This window comes from Tenrec ecaudatus, chromosome 4, assembly GCF_050624435.1.
Source record: "Tenrec ecaudatus isolate mTenEca1 chromosome 4, mTenEca1.hap1, whole genome shotgun sequence".
NCBI lineage: Eukaryota > Metazoa > Chordata > Mammalia > Afrosoricida > Tenrecidae > Tenrec > Tenrec ecaudatus.
This window is the reverse complement of record NC_134533.1, coordinates 137,475,011-137,493,480: the sequence shown is the minus strand read 5'-3', so window position 1 is coordinate 137,493,480 and position 18,470 is coordinate 137,475,011. Positions and strand designations below refer to the sequence as shown.

At 37.2% G+C, this 18,470-nt stretch overlaps 1 protein-coding gene across 2 annotated transcripts in view; it reads right to left on the bottom strand.

Moving 5' to 3' along the window:
- ATR (ATR checkpoint kinase) overlaps positions 1-16,188 on the bottom strand; it is a 125,778-nt gene extending 109,590 nt beyond the window's left edge. For both annotated transcript variants that reach the window (XM_075546804.1, XM_075546805.1), the window contains exons 1-8: positions 15,963-16,188; positions 11,602-11,693; positions 10,650-10,799; positions 5,846-6,723; positions 4,896-5,074; positions 4,194-4,385; positions 1,232-1,422; positions 712-864 (exon numbers count right to left, since the gene is read on the bottom strand). In XM_075546804.1, coding sequence (XP_075402919.1) covers positions 712-864; positions 1,232-1,422; positions 4,194-4,385; positions 4,896-5,074; positions 5,846-6,723; positions 10,650-10,799; positions 11,602-11,693; positions 15,963-16,021 — 1,894 coding nt within the window. In that variant the 5' untranslated portion in view covers positions 16,022-16,188. The remainder of the gene's footprint in view (positions 1-711; positions 865-1,231; positions 1,423-4,193; positions 4,386-4,895; positions 5,075-5,845; positions 6,724-10,649; positions 10,800-11,601; positions 11,694-15,962) is intronic.
- Between the last annotated feature and the right edge of the window lie 2,282 nt (positions 16,189-18,470).

Genomic DNA, 18,470 nt, shown 5'->3' with positions numbered 1-18,470 from the left:
AAACTAAATTGTCCATCAATTAAAGAACTAATAAATAGTATCTATTTATAGGTAACATCTATTCATTAAATTGGCTACTATTTGAAAATTTGAATTAAAAACTAGAATTGCATGAATGACCATTAATATCTCAAAAACATGATTTGGACCAAAAACAATGCTACAAAATGGAAAATAATTCTATATCCTATTTGGGGATAAATATATATCTGCAAAGGCTTCAAAAGTTCATTGAAAAATTCCATGATCTTTTCATTCAATTATTTCACGAACTTTTAAAAACCCGCTCATATAGTACACAACATTCCTGCAAATAATAAGCACCCAATTCAGACAACTGGTTATTTCTGGATGAAACTAAAGGGAGAGACAATCAAAGGGATTCCATTACATCCGTAATGTTTTCATTTTTAAATGGGATAGCCAGGTCATAGTCTCTCATGTCTTATTCTCCACTCTTTCTCTGTGTCTCAAATACTTAAAATGTTAATTTAGGATAAAGACACATAAATATACATTTCAAATTTTTTATAGAAATAAAGGGAACAGGATATAGGGGGACGAGTCTCATGTTACTCTTTACATGTCTAATGCCTTTTTGAATTATTTAAAATACACCTCTTTTCCAATGAAGTGTTAAAAACTTCATACACACAGATGAGTTAAAACAAAATAAAATGCACAAATGAACATAATTTTGTGACCACTTACAGCAGCTATCTGAAATCCTCTGGCTCAATGTGAGAAGGCTAGTGGCAAATGATGTCAACTTTAAAGAGCCATCCTCAGAATGGGAATAAATCCATGGCAGTGAGAGCATTCCACATAGATCTTTCAGAATTTCATCTTCAAAGGAACTTTTTACTAGAGAAACACACAACATTCAATAAACTGGAGTACTTTACACGAAGCCCATAACTGTGAACCCAAGAAAGTTATATGGGATCCTCTAAGAATAATGTATATATACATTTTATATAAAAACCACGGATTTTCAAGAAAGCAAATTTAGAAATTATAAATTATTTGCATTTACTAAGTAATACCAAATCAAACAAATACCACACAAACAAATCTGAAACCAAGAAATCATTCACAAGCTTAATAAAGCTGAAGTCCAGGAAAACCTTTTGCATATCCCCAAGTAGTTGTGTATTTAGGGTCAGGTAAAAGAGAAAGCCTATTGCTATGATGATTGTCTTTAAAGGTTATTCAGATTTATTTAACTCACCTTGTATATAAATCAAAGCATCATATATTTTCACTATTTTATCAATGATTGTGGCCAAGTCAGGTTTTGGAAGAGATTCTAACAAATTCTTACAACTCTTAAGCACTTTTGTACAAAAATCCAAAGACATCCAAGTTATCGCTACGGAAGGTTTCTTCTTACATTTGTATTGAGACTCCTTGAAAGTATGACTGCAATAAAAAAATTTTTAAATAGTTACTATAATTAAAATGAACTTTTAACAGTCAAACCTAATATTGTAATAAAGTCAAAAGGAATTGAGTACAAAACTAATTATAAACTGAACCCACTTCAAAGTAAATATGAAAATTAATTAAGATGTTATTATTAAATTCAATCTCTATATCAGCTTAAATCAGTCTTTTTCCCCCCAACAGTTTTATTGGCATATAATTCACATATCATATAATTCAATAGTTCAATCACATCAGGAAGAGTTGTATAATCTTCACCAAAATCAATTTTTAAATCACTCTTACAATTTGGAAACTAAAATTAATCTAAGATAAAGGTGACACCCTTCACTTAAAAGTGTCAGGTATCTTTCATATAGTTAGGTGGCAAAGGGCTACAAAAAGTTTAATATCTATTAAACTAGAGCTAAGAAGGGAGTGCACAGATTTTTTTTTATTCATTTCTAAAATCTCTAGGGATTTTAACACTGAGAAATCTTAAAAGTCTTTTAAGTAGGCAAGCCCAGTTTTGAAAACAAAGTCCTATACTCAGTAATATTTCACAATTGACACCTTTGTCTTTTTATGCTCTGTATGTTTAAGCATGAACTACATGAAGAAATTATAATTAAAAATTTAATACATGGGGGTCTTAAGGCTTGAAGGTAAACAAGCGGCCATCAAGCTCAGAAGCAACAAAGCCCACATGGAAGAAGCACACCAGCCTGTGTGACCACGAGGTGCCGAAGGGATCAGCTATCAGGAATCAAAGAACAAAAAGTCGTATCATTGTGTGCTCATCTCCCCGATACAATCATTGAAGACAAATGGGTGCATAAGCAAATGTGGTGAAGAAAGTTGATGGTGCCCAGCTATCAAAAGATATAGCATCTGGGGTCTTAATCATTGGATCATCAGAACATCATTGTGAATGAGGGGGAGTGCAGAGTTGGGACCCAAGACACATCTGTGGGCAACTAGACATCCCCTTACAGAAGAGTCCCAGGGAGGAGATGAGCCAGTCAGGGTGCAGTGTAGCAACATGGAAACATACAACTTTCCTCTAATGCCTAAATGCTTCCCCCCCTCCCCCACTATTATGATCCCAATTCTACCTTACAAAGCTGGCTAGACCAGAGGATGTACACTGGTACAGATAGGAACTGGAAACACAGGCAATCCAGGGCAGATGATCCCTTCAGGACCAATGGTGTGAGTGGTAATACCGGAAGGGTGGGATGGAAAGGGAGAACCTATTATAAGGATCTACATAAAACCTCCTCCCTGGGGGATGGACAACAGAAAAGTGGGTGAAGGAAAACATCGGACAGTGTAAGATATGATAAAATAATACTGTATAAATTATCAAGGGTTCATGAGGAAGGGGGGAGCAGGGAGTGAGGGGGAAAATGAGGAGCTGATGCCAGAGGCTTAAGTGGAGTTCTGAGAATGATGAGGGCAATGAAAGTACAAATGTGCTTTACACAATTGATGTAAAATGATCAAAAAAATTTAATACTAATTTGATACTGATTTGGACTAAGAGGAGAAAAGCTAACTTGTATCAGTAAAAATAATGGATAATACTAAGAATATTTTTAAGGGTGGGGGGGGAGACAGGGAGGGTAAGGGGGCAAAGGGAGCAAACAATTTATCTGGGAAGAACTAGAACTGATGGTGATTACACAACTTATTTTAAATAATTTAAAAGTGGGGGGAAACGAGAAAGTTCTAAAATTGATTGTGGTAATGATTGTACAACTCTTCTTGATACAGCTGAACTACTGAAACATACAGATTGTTAATAAAATTATTTTTTTTAATTTTCATACATCATTAAAATGTCATCAGTTTGATTCAGCTAAGTACCAGCTAGCAAGTTCTTACAACAAACTGAAGTGAGTTGTTTTAAATTAACCTGTTAGCTGTCCATAAAGATGGGCATTTTTAAACTACGTTAAACACATTTTATTCAAATGGCACCTCTGCACGCGTGCGGACACACATACACAAACACACACTCAATTAATAAATGGCCTTGTCAACCCTTTCTTCATGATAGGCCAAGGGTAGACTTCAGCATAATTAGCTATTCGTCTAAATTATCTTAAATTCTAAGATAACTGGAATCTGAATTAATGTAGTTCTCTAAAATCTTTTTCGTAACTACTGAGCAGTTGAAAGAGTGAGTCAGGAAATAACAGAATAAATGGTCATGTAAAAAGCTAACAGAGAATACTGGTTTATACGAGGGCAATAAAAATAACACTAAAACAACTTCGTGGCCTCTTCTAGTAAAAGAAACATATATTAATAATACTTAACTTAGACCCTGCCACCAATGAGGGCTAAATTCCTACTCTTAACTCCCAAAGAGAGAAATCGAGTGTAGTGATGAGAATTGGCTTTGGAATGGAATAGAAATGTACTCTGCTACTTGATGTAATACTAGACTAGGTGTCCTCAGGAAAGTCATTTTAAGACTTCAGATTAAGAACCTCTCTAAGCTTCAATGTTTAATTTGTAAAGTGAACATCACAACATTTACCTCACAGGATTGTTGTAAAAAGTTAAAAAAAAATCTGTATATTGTTTAGCAGTGCCTAGCGTTTACTGCATTCAATAAAAATTAAAGTTTCTTGTCTACTTCATTGAAAAGTTTGTGCTCCAAATTTCACTCAAATGAAGTGAAAAAGCAGGTCTTATAAATGAGTAAATTCAGGTTCACTATCAAAAGCCCACTCAGAAAACGCAAGAGGCTGTCTTACCTGTCCATGTTTGGGTGAGAACAGTGAACAGTACACAGCGAGGTGAGTTGCAGGGCAACAGCGACTCCTTCTACTGTCTCAATAACAGAACTATTCAGACTGCTGGGTTCAAGAGCAATCTGAAGGGATTCGGCTTTCTGCTCCAGTGCACTCCATAAGATGCTCTTTCTGCTCATAGTCACATGTTTAATTCTATAGGGAAATATTCACAGTCAACATAAATTTGGTTCAAGTGTGAAAAATATTTCAAATGACAGAAACCACTTAGTGTCAACTACTGAAATGTATACTAAGTTTAAAACAATGATTTCAGGGCTGGGTCAAATTTGGCAATTCTGTGACTATAGTAAAAAGTAGTAGTAGTATTTCTTTTTTTGTTGCTTGTTTGGTTTTTTTTAGTAGTATTATTTCTTAACATTTTGAAAATTGCAGGTATTTGATTAGTTGTAGAGATCTTTCATATATGAAAAAGTTAAGTAAGACAGGCATGTAAAGACATTCAAAGAGACCATAGTTAACTATGAGTGTTTCATACTAGAAAGACTAGAGAAACTATTAAAATATTTGAAGCATTCCTTTGACCATGTTTAGGAAGAACAAATGTTCTTTGAACATCTCAGTCAAAGCACTTCACTAAAGATAATTTTAAAAGTGACTAAAACTTTATAAAGCAACGGACAACAAACAGCACAATGGTCATACTCTTCCGTCTGTTTTGGTGCTCTTTTGGAAGAATTCAAGGACACGCTGAGTTGGCATCTTTCGGGTGATATTCCATCGCTATTACTGCTGAGTCTTTCCTGTTGAGTTTGGCACTGAATCTCCTCAAGGATTTCCATACTTTCCATTTTTAAGGCTTCATAAAGTGGTCCCAATACGTACTGAGAAAACAAAATTCCGAAACTATCTCCCAGAAGTATGATTCCATTATATATATATTCCATTATATATAATGCACTAAACATTAGTTTTATGTTTATCTGGTAACGTGAACAATTTTCAGTCTCATAAGGCAAAACAACGACCCAAGTCAATTTATATTAACTTTACTCTCTATATCACTTGTGGCTCTGTAGTGTTAAAAGGCTTAAGACAAATTCCTTGCTACTGTTTTTACCCTATACCACAAAGAAAAATTCTATAAATACTAACTTCCTTCATAATAGAAATCTGGCAAACTTTATAGATTAAAAAAATTAATCGAATTACTGTATATATACTTTATTGTAATGCTTGTACTGCCTCCCATAATACAAATAGGAAAAAGGGCCTATTTTTGCATGATTATACAATTATAGATTTTCTAAAAGTGATTCATTATGGTCAAAGAAAAGGCTTCTGTGGGTACTCTGCAGTAAAAAGCTTCTCCAGTAAGGTAATCATCAGTCCCTATAAAATAACAATGAATAATATAACAAGCATCCTCCCCACATCCTACTGTAAAATGTTTTAGTCCATTGGCAGATCACTTCAAATCCTTCTTTAAAAAGCCCATACTAAGGAATCAGAAATGTACTCTGTTCTGAACACGTTATTATTAGTCTATTTTCTCCTGGTCACATCTTGCACTCAGGCATACATTCACATACATATCATTTAAATACACATCATTTTGTTTAAATACTTAATAAGTAACCGGAATCATGACTCACCTCTGCATTTTCCTGAACTCCAAGCACATCCACAAGAGCTCTACAAATATTTCTGACGTACACCTTTCTGACTTGTAAAGCAGATTCATACCCCGCTGGCACATATTTAAGAAAGTACTGCAGTAAATGGCATAGAGCTGCTTTTAGCAAATCAGATTTAAGCTGCATAAGCACGCCAGCTTCAAACATGACACAGAGTTTTTCCAGCAGCATATTTAAATAGACAGGGTCAATATTTCTATAAGCTTCTGCTTCAAAGGGGAATACGGTCTTCACCAACCTTGATAATGGCTCTTCATAAAGTTTCAGTTGGTTGGCATCCATTTCTACAAGGTGCTTTAATAATTCTAAAAATGAGCTGAAAAAAGTGCTGGCTGGTTGTTGTGGAAGTCCCCCAAGTTCAAAGAGTTTGGTTATAAGGCTAATTGCTAAGGATTTAATCTTTGGGCTACCATACTCTAGCAGAGCGCAACCTATGTGCCAAAGTAAGAGTTCTTGCCTTCTGAAAAACACAACTGCAATAATACGAATAAGAACCGTTAATAACGTGTCTTCAATAAATTCTAGATTTTGCCAACTCACAACCTGCAAAGGAGCTGGTTGTAAATGTCCCAAGTGGTCATCTACTTGACTTACAAATCGACTCACTACCACTGGCCATTCCACAAAGTGTCCCATTGTATTTCTTCTGTGGAGGTAAATCAAGTCTTCAAAAAGATTTAATAATTCCTGTGTCAGTACTCCTAAAGTAGCAGGACTCTTGCTTTTGAAAAGAAAGAACAATGAAGAGATGACTTCACAGATTTTCTTGTGTAACAGTTGACATGTTGGAGTTGCTGCGATCCTCAGAAGTCTTGTTATAATCCAATTACTGAATTCTTTGAAATAAGTAAACAAAAGTATGTTAACAAGTATTTCAGAAAACCCAAAACCAAACCCATTGCTGATTCCAACTCATAGACACTACAGGACAAAGAAGAACTGACCCCGGAAGTTTTTGAAGTTGTAATATGGGAGCAGTAGGAAGTTTCATCTTTCCTCTGCAAGAGGGCTGCTGGGTTTGAACTGCTTGCTGACTTTGTGATTAGCAGCCTATCTCATAACCCATTATACCTCCTGGGCTCCTTAAACGTATCAGGAGTGCTAATTAACTTGCCAGATTCTTCAGTATGGATTTTTAAAGTGTTGTTATTAGGTACTGTAGAGTAGGTTTCAACTCATTAACAAACTCCAAGGGACAAAGCAGGCTGTCCCATATGCCTTCCTTGACCGCACATCACCAGTTCTTTCTCCATTAGAGCCCTTGGAGAGATTCAAACTGATAGTCATTTGTGCTGTCAGGGATCCTTTTAAAGTATTCAAGTAAACACTTTCCTAACAAAATAGTTTTAAAACAGCCACTACACAAACAAAATTTATGGTACCAGTTAAGAATATCATGTTTGGAGTCAGACAGGAAAAATCCTGACTCCACTTACTACTTGTGCGAACGTGGGCAGGTCACTTCGTAACAAAATTCTGTAACCTCAGCTATGAAAAGGGAATCACAATACCTACTTCACGGGTGACTGAGGGTTTTAGCTGGTTGCATACTGGTTACACACTTAGTTTGCAATTTGCAAGGTCAGCAGTTCAACACCACCTGCCAGCTCCGGGAGAAACTTTTCTGCTCCTTTACAGTTACATTCTGGTAAACTCACAGGAGCAGGTCTACTCTGTCCTACAAGGTCACTATGAGCTGGCACTGACCTATGATCAAATAAGATAACACATGTAAAATACCCAGCACAGAGACAGAGTATAAACTTTCTGAATAAGCAGTAACATTTTTCATCCCTCAACAAATGTTAATGGTGAATATGTGCAGGACAAAAAGACGTGCCACAGTAGTCCTATCCGTATGAGTCCCACACGCTTCTCAACCTTAGGATTCTAATGAAGCAATGAATTTTACATCCTGCTCAAGAGCTGCGGTGTTAGCTTTACTATGAGAGATGATTGCAAACTTGATTATGTGATGGACTATGATGACACTTGGTCAGTTGATCTCCCTCTTGACCCAACCTGGACTGGTTCTAGATTTAAATATTTCTCACTAGTTCTACAACAGAATTTTCTTCTTTGACCTCTTTAATATTGTTGGAGATCTTTTCTTTCTCGTTCTTTATTTTTATCTTTACATTATTTCTTCTTTCTGTTTAGTATTGTTTTTGTTTATTATGTTGGGTTTCCCAATTTATGAAGCACAGAAGGAGTGGATGCACAGAGACAATAACTGGATGCAATGGTTTATAAAGGACAAGGGCTGGGGAAGGTGAGGGGAACTGAGAAGCAAACAACTAGAACTGATGGTGAGAAAGTACACAACTCTCTGTAAAAGTGACTTACCTATGGAAGTGTATGATATATGAATTTTATATCAAGAAAACTACTAAACAAAAAGAAACCAAAGTTGAGCAGTGATTACCATGGGTGAAAGAAGAGTTTTTGCTTAGGGGGCACTGAGTTTATGTTAATAGTGATGGAATCATTTGGAAAAGGATATCAACAACAGAGCATAAACAATGGCACGAATTATACAAGTAGAAGGTATTGAATTGGAGAATGTTTTGTGCTGTATATTTTTGCCATTATTAAAATACAATATATTTATGTAATTTATAAAAGTGAAATCTAAATGCCCAGACTTGTTTGGCCCAATATATATGAATTTAGCTTATTTTACTTGAAATTTCATTGTATAAGTGATAGATAAATCATATTATCATAAGTCAAAGTATTGAATCTTTGCAGTCATAAAAAAGAAAGCTTAAATGATATAATAGCAAGATTGCAGTGACTGGAAAAAATTTTTTAAAGTCTTCAATTTAACTGAAAGAAATGTCTAGGAATTTAATATCTGATAAAACCGATTCTTTGTAACAAGCACTTGAATAAACAATGAATATTGTTTATAAACACTTGAATATACAATGAACACTGGAAGAAAGTTAAAAAGATGAGCAGTGGAGTAGAAAGGACTGCTCAATTAGTTGGCCCAGATGGCATCATATAATAGCTATATGTAATTACGGTATAACAAAAATAAGAAGCTGTTGAAACAAGTAAACTTAAGTATAAAAGTCTTTGCTCAAACACTGAAGTTCAGAGTGTGTTCAAGAGACAAAGATTTAAGTAAGATAGCCCTGAATATGATTTTAAGAATGATGCCTTTGAACAAAGACTATTGAAGCATGATAACTGTTTTATGGCTGGCATTCTGCCTTTACAAAGGCAGAGGGACAGGTGACCCTCACTGGGATGCCTTCCCACCCAAACCAGGACAAGTTTGACCAATCACTCAATCTACCTTGGCAGGCATATGCTTATGGATGTTTGGTCGATACTTAACATTATTTTTATAATTCATTTTTGGATGCTCTTCAATTTGTGAATGCAGTTTTTTCTTAAAATTAATTTTAACTCGAGAAGATATACATATATAATTCCTACAGTTTAATTTGTGGGCTAAGTTTATATATATGGAGATTTACTTAATGTTAGTGGTGTAATTGACTACTTATGAGAATTTCACATTGGGCTTCAAAGTAGAAAAAAATATAAGTATGACTACTGTGAATATACATTTTCTTTGGTCTAAGAAGAGGGTTGACAGTATTACCTACTTGCTACAGATTCTTCTAAACCCAGGTTTTACCTGTAAGAATATATATATATATATATATATATATATATAAATAGTCATTTCAGCTTTTGATCATAGCTGTGTAACACATACCAAGTCATAATCTGTTAAATTGTTAGCTGTTGGATGAAATGTCTGCACTATTGTCTCTGATCACTGTCACATATGTAATTGCTTTTTTATTTTGATTGGTAAACTAGCTTTACAATAGAAATACTGGCGAACAACTTTCGTAATGTTTAAAGGCTTTCTCCCTTCCTAAATGTTTTAACCATAGTGTTTGCCAACTAAAGAAACTTTTTATGAGCCTTGCAATTTTACTACTAACTTGAGGTAATTATTGTGGTTGTACTGTTCACTATGTATAAAAATAATATAAGTACAACTTAAATAGAATGTTCAGTTTGTATTATTAACTACAGCACTGATTAGTATCTCAGTAGTTTCATGAAACAGTTCCTGTATTCTAATCCAGTTTCAGAAATTTTGTAATGTATCACACTTTAAATTTTAATAACTTTAATAACAATATCTTAAATATATAGTAATTTTCCAATTTGCATTGGACAGAATAAAAGATGTTTTGATTAGCAGTTTTTAAATGAGGAGACCAATAAAGGGCAAAAGGATCAAGCCTAGAAAACGCCTCAATACCTAAAAAGATGTCAGCAGATTGTTTCTTAAAGAATCTCATAACTATTTGAGCTACGCAGGTCACACACGCTCCAATGGCAACACTAGATGCTTGTAACACAAAAGTTGTTATCCATTATGAGTAATTAAGTAAGCATAGCTGTGTGCGAAAGTTTTTAAAAACTTTGCTTATGAAAACAGATGTTAAGCCTGTGGGCCAGTTTGCCAAATCCTGAAACAAATAAAATGTGCCAAAGTGTTCAAAGGCAAATAAACAGATATTGATTATTTCTGTTCCATTCCAACTACCTAACACATGAGAGATAATTTAAAAATTACTATCTAAATGGAAAGCATGAAATTAATCTTTGCTATTTCACCCCTTCAATTAATGGTAAATTTGACACCAAAAAAAGTACAGCAATTCATATGTGGCATTTCTAATAAAAACAGGTTGCACATGAATATGCACATGGCAAAACTTACCAATACAACTGCCTTTGGCCTCATTTTGACTATGGCTTGCATTCACATTTACAAACATAAGTGGGGAAGACTTCATGATATGCTGGATGAAATCAAGCAACATCACAGAGGTTGGCTGAGAGTCAGTTTTCTTTATGAGTTCCAAAGCAACTAAAATAAACAAATATTCATTATGAAGAGTCATGACAAATTAAAGAGCAGTTCTTTTGTTAAAAAAAAATCTAGTCCAGAATCAGAGGGACTGTCAGAGATATGCGGTGAAAAATTTGAAGGGTTGGTCAAGCAGAGAAGAGAACAAGTTGTCAGAGGGAGTGTCACATGAAAGAACACCTTGGAAAATATGCAAGTCCTTTGTTTTTCTTTAGTTTTTCTGATTATTCAGTTATAAAATCTGTGCTAAGAATGGAATCAAAATTATAGGCTCTGAACCAAGTATTCATCAACTCCACATAATCACAAGAGACATGACAGAAGTGGTATCATCTTGGCTGTAGGAATCAATGCTGTTACTAATATTTGTCTAATAGATTGCCCCCCTACCCCCCCACACACACACTAGCTGATTCAATAAGTCAGAGAATTCTATTACTTGCCAGAGAAAAAAAATCACTAATTATAATTTAAAGTTCTTTATGGGATTTACTGTTTTTAACTAAATTAGGGTCTAGGTCATTATAATTCACCAAAAGTATCTTCTATGAATAATATCCGATATTACAGGAAAACTCACAGCAAATAGCGAGATTCTAGATAGCAAATGGAGAAATAGATTACCTTAAGGTCTAAATCACACTATGTAAAGCAATAAGGAAACCTGTATAACAAATAACTTGCTTGAAAATAGTAATTATTATAATTATTAGGTCTTTAATATAAAACAACATGCAGAAAAATGTTAGTATATTTGTTTATGTGGAGGCGGAGTAATTTTGAAAAATAAGTGGTTTCTTACCAACATTCACATCTGTAAGAATTCGATCAATAAACTGACACAGAATTTGCCGTGGCTTCTGTACAACTGTGTTATATTCCTCGGAACTGGCACTAAAACACAAAGTGTTTGACACTTAGACCCATTCTCCAAAGTTGAAAAGTGTTTTATTTCATAAACTAGTACATAGTATTCTTCCATTCATTATCACAAATAATACAAAAAAGAAAAAAATGAGAAATATATTGTTTTCTAGGTTATTCAATAACAAAGTCCAAACTTTACTGGTTACAGGCAGGAATCATGGTGTTTAAAGTGAGTAAGCACCATGCGGGAACTATCTTGGAACAGAAAAATTAAAAACACAGCTATCCAGTCAATTCTGACCTATGGAGACATTGCATGAATAAATGAGTCGCAAGAATTTTCCCAAATTTTATGCAACTTCTTAATCCTTAACACTTAGACTAAGTATACCTGTGAAGTATTTACCTATTCTCTACCATAAACTCCTAGAGATCTAGAGATGAAAGGATGCTTAATTTCTCCTTGCATGCCCTGCAGTATGTAGAACTGTGTCTTCACTGGTAGACAAACACCTAGTAGTAGCTGAAGTTAACAGATGTTTACAAGTAATGTAAGCCCAAGGTCTACAGAATAAAAGTCATTCAAAGGAGAAGTGAAAAGATAACCACAAAATAGGGGGAAATGTTTGAAAATCACGCATCTAATATAGTATCCTGAGTATAAGTAACTCTTACAACTCAACAAATAAAAGACAAAAAAATCCAATTTAAAAAATAGATAATCTAATACACACATAAAGAGCTGCTCAAAATTATTTGTTATTGGGGGGTGAGGGGGGAGCAGAGGGTGTAGATATATTTGTAGGTGAAAACTGTCTGAAAACAAATTGGTGCTACATAGCTTATTAAAATCAGTGCTATCCAATAGAAATATAATCCAAGTCATATATAATTTTAAATTTTCTAGTAGCCTCATAAAAATATAACAGGCAAAATTTATATATCTTAAATATCATTTCAACATGTAATCAACATAAAAATTGTTGAAATACTTTAACTTTCTTTGAAATGCAGTGTGTGTTCTTACATTGATAGCAGACAGACTAAACCAAATTTGAAGGGCTCACATATGGCTCTTAGCTACCACATTAAACAGCACAGATTTAATAGCAACAACAAAAAATAAAGTCTGTAACTTTAAAGTAACTCAAATTGCTTTAGACAAAACCAAGAGATTTTGTCATAAACCAGTAACTTGTCAAGTGTCATTTATTAGAAAGTGTGAATGGACATGTACATGGATAGGAACCAGGGTCAAGGTGGTTAGTTTTGTTTTGTTTTGTACAAACATAGCATACGCCAGTGTTATTTATTATACAGTTTTTTTAAAATTAGCTTTAAAAACAGTGACATTATCATTTATTTGATATATGTCCATGATAAAATAACTCATGGAAAGGTGAGTCTGTCCTATTTTACAACCTCTGCCGGAGCTGAGGTGATATACTCTCGAACTGAGCTAAGAGGATATACTTTTTCCAAAAGTGTACCATAGCATTGGAGTAAAAATTTAAATATCACATAAAGCAAGGATACATACAATAAGTATGACTGCTTCCTCTGGGGATAACCAAAATATAAATACAGCTGCTCTAAAAGATTATCAAAGACCCAACAGAGACACTCAGTCCTGACAAGGAACTATCACGTAGAGGTGTCTGGGGGTGGTGATAGGGTAAGTAAGGGAATGATAAAATAAAACCCCTTGCTGCAGGGTCGACTCATACACATGGTAACCTCATGCATTAGAACAGAACTCTGCATAGGTTGTTCTTGGCTATCATCTTTAAAAATCATCAGGCCTCTCTTCCATGGTACCACTTGATGTATTCCAAACCACCAGCCTTTTGGTTAGAAGCCAAGCACAAACCATTTGTACCATCCCAAGATTCACAAAAGGATATTCTAAAGGAGCAAAGGTTTGTCAACAGCAATATGGCCTGCTCCACAGGAACTCTGCTGTTGGATCAGTTTGCAACTGAGTATTCAACCATTGTGCCATCAGTTCTAGGAGGCTCCAGATGGCAAAAGGTGCCCTGGTTACTTGTTGTGCTGCAATCCCCAAGGTGAGCAGTTCAAAACCACCAGCTGCTCCTTGGGGTAAATGGGCTTTCTACTCCCAGCTAGGGAGTCGAGAGTTTGTACTGAGTGTGATAAGACAATGAAGTATGGGAATGAAAATAAAACGTGTTTTTAAGATATTAGCTAAGTTTCCCTATTGCACTTACAATAAAATCTAACTCTACTGTAGCCTATAATATACTAAAGAATCTGGCTCTGGGTGATCCTATGAGCCTCATTTCATACCTCTCACCTCTTCACTCAGTATGTTTTAGCCTTCTTTTCATTTTTTTTAATGTAGATTCAATCTCACCAAAGAACTTTGTATTTCCTATTCTACCTCAAACACTGCTTAGCTCAACATCCAGATGTGCTCTGATGACTAATGTTACTACTCCTTAGGCCTTTATCCCCATCCTCTTGGCTCCATTTAATATTTTAACAGCAATTACCACTATCTGACAATATCCTGGGAGTTGTAATTTTAAATAGGGAGCTTAAAGGCATCTCTGAAATGACATCCGAACTGAGGCAGGTATAGGCCCGGAGGCAGGAATGGCCTTGTTAGAGAAAAAACAAAGTAGCCATTTACACTAGTAAAGAATAAAGGAGTCAGAGAAGGCACTAAAGTTAGAAGCTGACAGGACCTTACAGCAAGGGGTCTGAATTGCATTCTAAATGTGTTAGTAGTGGCCAAAGGAAGATTGTGAGCAGGGGAATAATATATAATTTAATGACTTAGTTTTTAAGAAATCATTTTAATTGCTGAGTGGGAAATTGATTGTACATGGGCAGAAGTGAAAATGAAGAGGCCAGCTAATAGGTTCTTATTATTCCAGATAAGAAATTATCTGATAGTAAAGACGTGAGGTGTCAATTTTAAATACATTTCAATGGTAGAATTGACAGGACGTGTTGATGGATCACCACAGAGTAATGGACGGATTCAAAGAAGACTCCTACATTATTGGGTGGTGTATTTACAATGAAACCTATGCAAAGAAAAGAATGCTGACAACTGAAGATTGGGAGCAAAGGTAGAAGAAGAATGCACATATGAGACCGTACTGAACCTTGTCTTTGTTGTCTTCCACAGCATAACTTCCTGCCAGTCTAGCAAGGGAAACAAATAGGGGCAGAAAAGCCCTGACAGCTGGAATTTGAAGCCTAACTCTATCTGCTGCTGCTTCCCTTCTTCAACTTATGAATGGAGCTCAGTTTCTAAATACAAAAAGAGATAGCATTTACTCCAGTCTAGAGATACTATGAAGGTAAGTTTGACTGACTGAAGCAGTTCATTTTAAAGTTTATTACTAGACAATTCCGCAGGGGTTAGTATTTTTATTCTTTCTCTTAGTGTGACTACAAATATAATGAAAGGTAGCATAAACTGTGGTGGTGAAAGGCTCTGTCTAAACCCAAGATAATGTTTTTACTAGTAATCTCATGAAGCATGAGAAGAAATGGATTTAATTCCGCGTTAAAGCCAAGATGGTAATAGACTGAGTTTCACAAGGAACCTCAAAGAGAAAATCTGCATCAATTCACTAAGATGTACAGTTTTATTTTCTTCTAGAATGGTAGAAGTTACTTTACAAAATGTGAATACAAAGTACACTTGTAAGATTTATGCAAAGTGGCAAATTTACACACAGAAAAATAGGGGCATCTTCTATTATCCTCTCATGTATGTAATAGAAAAGACGAAACGTACGACTGGCAAGTAGAAATAATTACGAGGCGACCCCGGGGAGACAGCGTTTAAGACTGCTAACCCAAAGGTTGGCGGTTTAGGTTCACCCAAAGGCGGCTAGGAAGAACGCCTGGCGAACGAAATCACATAGGTCCCAAGTATTAACTCTGAATCCGAATCGACTCGATGGCAATGGAAAGTGGGCAAGGGAACGAACGGGACCTTTCTTTGCAGCAGCAACAGAAACCACCCCCCCAAAGCCTGTCCAGGCCAGTTCTGGCCGCCACGAAGGGCATGTGGAGGCGGCCGATGCCTCCCTCTTCGCAGACCGGCTTCCTGCCGGTCTCTGGCTACGCTCTGGGGCTTTTTCCCCGCTCCGGAGGGAGAGGGCCCGCTGAGGCTCGGAGCAGCCACACCGGAGCCGGCCGGTGCTGAGGGACTCCGAGCGGGCGCGCGGCTGGACCGGGGGAAACCACGTGCGACGCTGGCCGGGGCCGACGGGGAAAGGCGAAGGGACCAAAGACGGTCGGGCCTGGCCCTACCTGCCCAGCTCCCGCAGGGCCGGGATCATGGAAGCCAGCTCCAGGCTGTGTTCCCCCATGTTGCGACTGTGAGGCACTCGCCAATGAGAGCAACATCAGTTCCCGGGTCTCCACAGCCGCACACAGCGGGAACGAGCGCTGTCCGACGGGGTCTCGCGTGGCCCAAAAGCCACCTTTGGTCTTGCGAACTAGGCTTGCCTCTCTTTCCTGCCTACGACCTGAAGGAGGTGGGGCGCCTGAAAGGGGGCGGGGAGTGCGACCTCGAGCCACTTCCGGCTTCGTTCGAACCCGCGCTCGCTCTAGCTCCAGTCGCGCTTTGAAACGTCATCACTCCGCGCCTGCCGGGCTGCGGTGCTCGGCCAACAGGGTCCCGGGACCTGGCGAGGAAAGGTTTGTCAGGGCCAGCCCAGACACATGCTTTTCGTACATGTGAGGATACTCCACGAGAAGGGACCAAAACTAGACCCCAGTCTCCCCGGGGCTTCGCAGACCTCCCAACCTGCGCTCATTCATTCCCCGCCCCATAATGTCAGCACCCTTTCTGTGAGATTGGGAGCAGGAAGCGGTGCCCCCTCTCCTTGATACGCGTGTTTCAGCGGTAGTCTTTCCTTGGAAGCCGTTCACGTTCCCTTGAGGATTCGCCCAGTCTAATATTTAAGAGACTGGATTGTTGGTATCTCTCTCATCAAATCCGCAGTTATCCGGCGTCTGTTTATGTTGCCGTATGGGCATCCTTTGCCAATGGTTTAATTTCTAAGGTAAAATAGATATTTGTTGCTACACACGCACACCCTACACATATACACACACGGGGGTTTCAAAAAGTAAGAGAAAATGAAAGCAAACTGTTAGTGAACATTTTCCACAATTTTTTGAAGGTCCCTTGTGTTTTCAACTCACTACTAAAGAGTCGACACCGACGTCTGTAGGCCAGGGTATACCATTGTGAGTTTCCGAGCCTGTAATTTTTTTTTTTTACAACACAAGTCATCATTCAACCGAGCCTGTAATTCTATAAAGGAGTAGAAAGCCCCATCTTTCTCCCGCAGAGCTGGTTGGTGGTTTTGAACTGCTGACCCTTATGGTTAGCAGCCCAACACATAAGTCACTAAAGCCATCAGGGCCCCTCCCTTGTATTCTAGCTCTATTTAATTTGTTTATTTGAAAAATAGCTATTATAAGAGACTTTAAAAAATCATTTTATTGGGGGCTTATACAACTTATTACAATCCATACATACATCAATTGTATAAAGCACTCTTGTACATCCGTTACCCTCACCAGTCTCAAAATATTTGCTTTCCACGCAAGCCCCTGGCATCAGCTCCTCATTTTCCCCCTCTCTCCCCTATAAGAGACTTCAACATGTCAGAGTTGTATATTTAACCAGGCAATGTCATGCAGTGTGGTCACATTGTTATGCTTTGGGTTTTGGAACATGGAATAGCTGTTGATTCGGTATCTTAAAAAAGCATCACCACAAAGAGCTAAAGTTATAGAATGACATCCAAACATGTACCTGACTTAAAGATACTGCATTTGCTGTTCCTTCTGGTTTAACCTGGAATGCCATCCTTAATTGTCCCAGTGTTTCTTCAAATGTCACCATAGAGCCTCTCCTTACATAGACCCCCACACATACACTCACACTCTTTTCACCCTCTTTTTTACTTTGAAGCATGCTATTTGGTTAATAGTCCCCTCCAATTCAAATTGAAGCTCCAAGAAAACAGCGTCTTGTCTGTTTTGTTCACTACCACATTCCCAGGTTCTAAAGCAGTGTCTGACACATAATTGGTCTTTTTTAAAAAATCACTTTATTGGGGGCTTATACAACTCTTAACACCATACATCCATCCATTGTATCAAGCACATTTGTACATTTGTTGCCATCATCATTCTCAGAACATTTGCTTTCTACTTGAGCCCTTGGTATCAATTCCTCATTTTTTCCCAAAAAATGGCTGATAAGTTTGAACTACTGTTTTAGGGTACAAAACAGACCCAGATATGTTTTACGGAGAACATTTATTAAGTCTTAAAGAGGACAAAGATCATCCAAATGAGGAAGATCAATACCTCAAGATCATAATGGCATCCAAGGGTTTGCAGAGAACTGATATTTAGAATATGGGAAGACCAAGGAAACTGTCACAGAAGTAACATTGGTGCCAGATCAGTACATCACAGTTCCAGGAGAGAGGGCCCACCAAAACAAACAGGACCATGATTGGGACATGCATCTTATGCTCCACAGAGTAGTTTACAAAATTGCCCCAGGACACCCTCACCAAGGCACTCATGGCATGACTCATAACTACATGACCCCAACATCCCAATCTCCATTAAGAGCACACCCAAATAAGACCCGAAGGGAGACTGCCTTCCTTCCCCGCCCAGCTGGTTAGGGGGTGGTAGTAATCCACAGATTACATATTTTGGAGCCTCAAGTGTTAGGCTTGTTTCTGGACATATTTGACCTGTTTATTCCAAAAATGGCACCTATTT